General features: G+C 43.9%; 1 protein-coding gene across 1 annotated transcript in view; it reads right to left on the bottom strand.

Annotated features, from left to right (window-relative positions):
* Positions 1-8376, bottom strand: part of ITIH2 (inter-alpha-trypsin inhibitor heavy chain 2) — a 28088-nt gene that overhangs the window by 3264 nt on the left and 16448 nt on the right. The window contains exons 12-17 of the mRNA XM_062580496.1: positions 8185-8366; positions 6864-7049; positions 5711-5850; positions 4949-5121; positions 3168-3302; positions 662-775 (exon numbers count right to left, since the gene is read on the bottom strand). Of these exons, the coding sequence (XP_062436480.1) occupies positions 662-775; positions 3168-3302; positions 4949-5121; positions 5711-5850; positions 6864-7049; positions 8185-8366 (930 nt within the window). The remainder of the gene's footprint in view (positions 1-661; positions 776-3167; positions 3303-4948; positions 5122-5710; positions 5851-6863; positions 7050-8184; positions 8367-8376) is intronic.

Here is an 8376-nt window from a genome sequence, read left to right as displayed (position 1 = left end):
ATTTGTGTTTGATAAAATTGGTGTGATGAGAACAGCAACAGGGCAGAAATCATAGAATAATTTAGGCTGGATCTCAGAAAGTCTCTAGTCCAATTCTGGGCTCAGAAGAGCAAGTTGCTCAGGGCCTTGTTCAGTATAGTGTTGAGTATCTCCAAGATTGGAGATTTCTTCACCTATCTTGGCAGTGTTTGGCCAGCATCACAGTGAAAAAGTTTTTCCTAATATCTAATCTCTAATCAACATTTTACCTGTTGCAACTTGTGTCTGTTACCTCTTTTCCTTTTGCTGTGCATCCCCTAGAAGAGCCTGGTTTCATCTTCTCATTACCTTCCAATTACATAGTTGTAGATAGCAACAAGCCCTACCCTGAGTCTCTTTTCTCGAGACTGACCAATCCCAGCTCTTTCAGCCTCTTACTGTGCTCCAGCCCTGTAATCATCTTGGTGGCCACCACTGGGTTTGATCCCATTTGTCAACACTTTCTTTTACTGGCAAACCCCAAACGAACACGATACTCCAGATGTGAAAGGAAATAATCACTTTTGTCAGTTTGCAGGCCCCACTCCTGTTAGCATGTAGGCATTTGCCCTGCTCTCAACACCTTTCAGACTCTGGAGGAAGAAAAGTGCTACAACGTAAACCATTCTCTTTACTCCCTTACCAGTACCAGGATCGGAAACCAAGTTTAGGATCTTTCCAGGCTCTGAGTTGATATTAAAGCAGATGTTCTTCTGGCTCTTGGGCAGATATATGATGAAATGTGGGTCATTGTCAACTGAAACATGAAAATAAAGATATATGCATGAGAAGCAGCCAGTACAAGATGTGAGGGACAAAAACGCCGAGCCACTTTTCTCAGAGTATTTTGAGGCACTTTTCCACACTCCTCAGAATAGGAAAAGGACCCTCTGGGCACCAGCAAGAGCTAAGGAAGGTCTCAGACGCTCCTCACAAAAGCCCCTCAGACACTTTCTCCCCTAAGGCATGACATTCTTGGCTAGAGGAGCAGCTCTGAGAGCACTGAGCCACTGGGTTAACTGTTTGGCTGCACACTACAGCCTCATCCAGGAGTCCCCGAGGTTTTGCTTTATTTACTCAAGATGGAACACAGACTCCAGGTGAGGCCAAGAACCCATCTGGACACCAGACAGCCAGGGACCATCCCTACGGCCTAGATTCAGGAAATGACCCGGGTCAGACACATCCCTCTTCTCGGTGTTGCCTGCTGGCCTACCCTGGCCAGCTTCCATTCATTTACTGGTGTTCTTCACTTTTGGAAGCATTTACCTCATCCTAGGCACTATACAAAAGCCCAGACCCTTCACTAGACATTTCTTCACAAGAAGCAGTAGTGTAGCTACCGTTCAAGGGTGGAGGAGTGTTTGTCCTTTCTTGAACTTAGCCTTCATTTCTTTTTGTTGATTCTCATCAACTGCTTCATTTTATTCCACTTGATGCCAGGGTCTGTTCTGACCAACATTTCCAAGAATGCAAAGAATTTCCAGCACAAAATACGCGTATAAGATGGGTAGGTAACTGTCTTGCTCCCTTTCTTTTCCAAGCAGCAACTTTAACTGTCTCAAAGACTTAGATTAACCCTTGATCTGTGCTTAGGTGTTTGACAGCTCTCTGGTAGCTATGTAAATACACACATTCAAATACGACACGCGCGCGCTCCCTGAGTTCTTGTAGTTACACAGCTTTCGTAGGCAATGGGTCTCCCAGCTGGTTTTGTGCAAGTTAGACATTAAACTGTGGCAAAGGCCCAAGTGTTAACAAGATCCATCAGTCATCACTGCATTCAGAGATTTTTATCTACCACAGAGCACTTGTGCTGTCGTTTACAGTGGCAGTAACTTCACATTAGCTTTGCTACTGCAGCCAAGCTGAAAGAGAACGCCGTGAACAGCCTCAGAGAAGAGCGTAGGAGAACATGGGATCTCTGGGAGCCTACTAGGATCTAAACCACTCTCATGTTTGTAACATAGAGTATATATATATATTTTTTTCACAACTTCATCTATTCAAATTGAAAATCACTCAGTATTTTATAACAAAAAGCTTCAAACTTGGAAAATAGATGGATTTGTATGAATTTGACTGTGGTGGCTTTCTGTTTGGGATGTACCTAGTTGGGCCTTGCACAGACCATCAACAAAGGTTGTATCTAGGACCTTTCACACTGATGTTCTCTGCAACAGCTGTGGCATAGCTTCCTCAGCCAGCCCCAGCAATTGCTTTCTTCTCTTGTGGACTAGCCCCTAAATGAAGATACAGCTTGTGCACAAACTAGAAAATGCAGCACGAAAAAGCAAGACACCTTTACCAGTGTATGAATAGACTCAGTGCAAAGCACTGCAAGAACATAAAGACAAATAGTCTCCTGTCATAGGTGGTGCAAGAAATGTTTGCTTTTTATTAGGTAAATAATGCATTAGCTGAGGCAGGACCTATTGCTAAATTTCTGTGTCTGGTCTCACTTTACTCCAGTTGTCCCCGCTGCTGGTTATAGGTGCTCACCATCCTACCATAGAAACTGAAATCTCAAAGTTCCCAATAACTCTGCCCATCTATCTCCCTTTTTTTATTATTTATTAGGTGATGAGTGTTGCTGTCTGCCATTTCTTTTGCAGAGAAATGCTGTAGCAATCACCCATAGCACCTGAAAAGAATAACTTGTCCCAGCACAAAACAGAGAGATATCCAAAATCCTTAGGTGTTTTGCAGTATGGACTGACTATTCTGGACACTGAGCTGTCAACAATAGCAGAGTGTGGATGAGACTAAAGAAATGAGGCTTTGCATTCTCCTTTCCCCCCGTGATAGCTGTTGGACAAATGTCTTTCCTTCGTTTCTTTTTACCTTGACCCAGCTGAGGGTCTGCTGTATCGGTATGCAGCTACTACTGCTCAGACCCCACCTTGAACTGACTGTTAGTGTCCGTTCTCAAATTATTCCTTTCCCAGAAAAGTAAATACATCTCAATTGACAGTGAGGGGGGAAAGTGTGTTTTAGAGCCAGTGCATCATCACTTAGAGAAGGCAACATCTTCTGTGACCAATGAGATAAAGATAAAACATCTTTTCTTATTATTCTACACAGGATGTCTATAAAGCCTTTGGTGCTACGGTATACAACAGGAAAAGAGAATAGTTAACGCCTTTTACCTCTGTTTATGCTCACGGCGGACACAGGGGGACTCATTTGTTCAGGCATGAAGCTCACCGGTACGGCTGTGGCATTGGCCCAGGGGGGGATACCTTTATTATTATTAGGAGCATTTGGAGTTAATCCTAACGTACCTGTTAAGAGACAGTCATAAATAGCCTTTTGTTAATATAGACATTTTTAATAGAGTAATTTTTAAAGCAACGCGGTAAATCAGAGTCTGACGTCATTATCCCACAGTGACGGAGGCAGACCGTTGTTTCCTGCGATAGACAGATGTGTCTAAAGGAGTCCAGAAGACTCAGGGGTTCTGCCTATGGGATAGTGCAGTTATGATGAGAGCTGTGCAAGGATAGGCAGAAAAGTCTTCTTTAGATTACCTATTCTGTGCCTTATATGTACAAACATTTTGGTATAGTCTACAATATTTTCCACAGTCCTAAGCACAGATCTGCTTAGATATTTTTACAAACTCTGTCCTCTGCTAAGGTTCAAGAGTCATGTCCCACTCCCACTGAAATCCGCAGGAGTCTTGAACTCGGTTTCAATGAGGAAGGTTTTGATTATTCTGTCAAACATCAAATGGAACAAATGACCTTTGCTAATATCACTTAAGTCATCTGCACCTTCTAGATCAAGATAACTCTGATTTGAATTAATCAGCTGGTGCCACGTATAAGGAATTCCCACAGCAATACATGCCATATCAGTGCAGAACTGGTAGTCATGAGTTGTAATGCATAGCATAAATAACAGCTATCTTATTCCTCTTCGGGTCTCTACTGCAGACTTTACAATTGGAAAGAAAAATAAGTGAACCAAACAGTAACAACTGACAGTCTTAAAAACCTCATTTCATTGAGCCAGCGCCAGGACTTTTTTTTTATAGTTATCCAGGAGTCTGAGAACTGGGAATGCAGGACATGCTTGGAGTTTCAGCGAAGCTATAATCATTTCCAGTGTTAAATGCCAGGAGGATGGTTTTGTCTATCCCAGTAATGTAGGTTGCCTCTTTGTTTCACTACTGATTATAGACCCAGTGTCATATCTCCTGTTTATTAAAAATGGTCACCAGACTCAGTTGCCTGAGCAGCTGCTATTTCATTTTCGATGCTTCCATTACATCGCACTTGCACTATTACCCCAACATCAGCAATCACATTTTTTTTCTAATCAAAGACTGATGAGGGCGCAAAATAACTGCTTTCAAGTTTTATTGGAAGCAAACTATTTATGGCTGTGCAGGGATGACTTTAGGCCTACTGGACACCTACAGATGTCCACGGCTATTGCTTTGAGACTGACTCTATCATATAATGCCAGAAAAAGCCAACTCTGTCTTGTTTCACTGGACAAAAGATTGCTCTAACAATCTTGCAATGTATATTGAAGAAACAGATTTAAAGGAGCAATCCAGACATTCAATTAACAAGCGACCCTATACTGTTAGGATAACTCAGATTCCATGTAGGCTTGTGGCTGATGGATAAATATCTTGAGAAGCTTCCAAGTCTAAGGCCAAAAGGCAGCGGTAAGACATGACTTGCTCAATTCCACAGCTTGATTCAAGTGTGGGCATTTAAATGGATCTATCTTGATTGTAAGAAATAAATCTGTGACACTGGAGGTTTATTGAAAAGCTCATCATTTCAGTCTTGGCACACTCAGTCCCCACTGAAGCTAATGACCCCAAAGAGCACTTGTGTGACAGAAGGTTCTCAAAGTGGCTGAAGATTGTTCGGCTCTCCCTGAAAATAACTGGACAAACCATGACACTGACCTGGGCAGCAGCCCCTTCTGGGGTCTTTGGGCTGGTCTGCCAGCATTATCTCATCCTTTTCAGAGTTCTCTATGAGCATGGCTGTGAAGGGGGTGACGATGTGATGGTCAAGAGACATCTGTAGGATGGATTTAGTGATGTTCCTCTTCAAAGCTGCGGTGGGGGCCATGTTTCTGGGTGGAAAATAAAGACATGGTTAGCTGCTTCTCAGGCCGTCTGCTGGGAAGAGCTGTGACCCTGGTTATGCCTCTGCAGACCAGACACAGATACGAGCTGGAAGGATCAAGGTGCAGCAAGAAGGAAGGGCTGAAGGCCTGCATGAATGACTCTCTGTAGCTTCCTCAGGCTTCGATCTCACCTCAGAGAGCCCAATTCAAACTCTTGAGCTCAGCAGGAGACATTTTACCGCTTCAGGGAGGATTCATCAAACTTTCTAAACACAGTGGGCTTTATCCTAAGCCCCGTCTTAGCTTTTACTTGGGCTCTGTGAGACAAATATCCCTTTCATTTCATTCACTCAGCCCACAGCCGCATTTGTCTGACCCTTTCCCCTAACCAACTAAACCCGAACTCTGTTCCCTGGTATCTACGAGTGCTAAGAATAGGAAGAGCATGAAGAGCTGAAGATATCACTCGCCTGAGTTGATATTTGTTTACCTTACCCATTTGAAACCTTCTGAGAGGCTTTATCTCCCTGTAGTCTCAGGGAGGACCAGACTGCTCTCAGGCTTCACTTCCCTCATAGGCCGTGTTTCTCCTCACCTCTCTGCTAGCATCTGATTGACGGTCAGATAAGCCCACAGCTTCTTAGTGAATTCAGGATCTGCGTATTTGTCTTTCTTCATTAAGCCATCCAGTTCTTCAACATCTCGCAGGGTTTCCATAACCAGCTCGGCATTTGCCTTTGTAGTAAATGAGAGAGAGAGAGGAGATAACGGAGGATGAGTCAGGAGAATGGGGCAGCTCCGTGTTCCCTTCCTGGCCAACACTTCGCATGGTTGACATTAAAGACCCTCTCTGGCTCTGCCCATGGTCACTTCTGGATCAGAAAGTCCCAGCACTGCTGGTCCAACAGGCATGAGGAGGGCAGCTCTGCCAAGAGGGGCTTGGTTAAATAAATAAAGCAGACAGCAGCAGTAACTAAAGAGGGGGCTACCACATGCCAGAAGCAGCAGCAGCAGCTTTTCCATTGCTCTTCACAGAGCTCTGATATCCTTCCTTTGGGCTTTTCATGTCCAATCCCTACTGTGCAATGGAGGCCAAATTCTGCTTTTTCCTCCAGGCCCTTGGACATGACTGTGTTTTGCAAGGAAGAAAATTGAATATGTTTGATTTTTGCGGCAAATAAAGAACAGCAAATCCTAAGCCCTTTAAGAGTCCAGAAAATGAGGATTTTTCTCAGAAACAAAGATTTGGTACTTCTCTTCTGCCCCATCCCACTCCACTTAGAAGAGTAGCCCTGAGACACAGAGAAAGTCTCATTGCACATGCCACAAGGCAGAATATACAAGGACAGTGCTAGGACTTGCCCCACACCAGCTGGAACCTCCCCTACAGCAGGACGTTCAGCCATCAGAGAAGCTATGTTGGAGGATCTCCCTTGTTCCTCTGCAAAACATGAAGGAGGACTCCATAACTTTAGAGCAACAATCTAACTTGCAGTTAAATTTTATATGATGCCAATGTTATATTAGAAGGTGGTTCCTCTGCAGGCTGCAGGACACAGGCAGTGACTATCTATAGCTGTACTTGAAGCAATTGTGAAGCATCAGTTGGACGAACCCTCTACAACGCTCCCCAAGCTCTTGCCAGGACCCAGGCAGACAAGATACTCTGCCGGCTCTAACAACCAGCAAAGCGACTGTGCACGTGAACGAATGCCTTCTTCAGGTATTGTAGAGAGAGCTTCACTCACTGCTGTAGCTGTGACGATGCTTTCCAAGTGCTGCAGGTTTTCTGTGTCGACCTTCCCAGCCACTACTATCTCCGAGCCACCAAAGTAGTTGTGGAAGCTGCTCTGGGTGACGTCTGACACTGACTCCTGGGGGTAGTTGAACTGAATCTTCTTCAAGAGTGGGGTGGAGACTTGGTTGTAGAATTTCTGAAATGGGAGGAGATAGAGAAGTGAATCTGTTGTACCTGAAGCAACCCTCCCACATGTGCCACCGTTTCTGAAAGAAGAGCAGGTGACAAAACTGGAACCTTAATAGGAAGAGGGACTTTTTTTTTTTTGTCCTAAAGCATGCCTACAGCAAGAAGGACTGGTCCAGGTCTTATGGAAGTCAAAGGATGGCTGTAACCTCATGGACCATTACGAAGAGACTGTGTTCCTCCTAGACCTAAAAGGCTTGAATACAGATATATATGGGTCTAAATCTATATGCAGGCAGTTCTGCTTTTGGCTAGCATGTGAAACACACATAACTACTTTCCACCTAGTTCTTGCCAAAAGCTAGGCCTGTGTCTCACTTGTGTTCACTCCTGTGCCACAGACTCTGTCCCCTCTTCTGACTCCATTGCACCTGGATGATTCGAATGGGGATCCGCCTACAGCTCCATTTATTTTTTTTTTTTAGCACCAGGGAATAAAGAGGGAAAACAGGTATCCACACAGTGTTACGGTTAAAGGCTGCATCGCACCAAGGGGCTGAAAGCAGCTCGGTTTGAAAAAAAGGATGTAGCAGGTCCTTTCCTAGCACATCTGCCAGACTTGTTATTACATGAGCTACTTATGAGATCTTGTGTTAGGAAAGAAGAAACGTGAGAAGTCTCTTAGGTGATGAAACTAGTGAATACAAACAGAATGAGAATGTTGAGAAGTTGGTTATCAGCAACTGTTGCTTATAGATTTGGATGCAAACCCTCCTGGAACTTAACCCTTTTTTGTCCTGGTAAAGCATTTATATCCAAGCCTTTTCTTAGGGCTGAAGTAGTCTGAGGTAAAATAGGGGCTAGAATTTTAGTTCAAAAACTCTATTTTGTGGTTAAGATTGTTTAACAGAATATAAATCCTACATAAAGCAGTACAGTAAATATATATTACTGATGCTATAAAAATTGTAACCAAGAACTCTTGAGTTAATGCATTTGATTGTTATCTTGCAAAAATCTCTCTCCTTGTGACCCACCCCCGTGCAGCTACAATAACTCTACTGTTGTTACTGGAGTTACCCGAGTTTCACAGCTGTGGACAGAACTGCACCCTCATTTTCAGAGGTGATGGGCCAGAAATGCACCTTCATTTGGGTAGAGGTCTCCTGATTTCCAAAAATCCTTTGGGCCATGCCACGGTTGTCGGTTGCGATTCTCTGCAGGAAATCGTAATCTACATCAAACCCAATCCCAAGGCAGAATAGGGAGAATTCATCCTTCATGCTCTGCTTCACATTCTTCTGGATTGTGGTCAGCTTTAGCTCGCCTTTGAGACA

This window comes from Rhea pennata, chromosome 1 (assembly GCF_028389875.1).
Source record: "Rhea pennata isolate bPtePen1 chromosome 1, bPtePen1.pri, whole genome shotgun sequence".
Lineage (NCBI taxonomy): Eukaryota > Metazoa > Chordata > Aves > Rheiformes > Rheidae > Rhea > Rhea pennata.
This window is presented reverse-complemented; position numbering and strand designations above follow the sequence as displayed.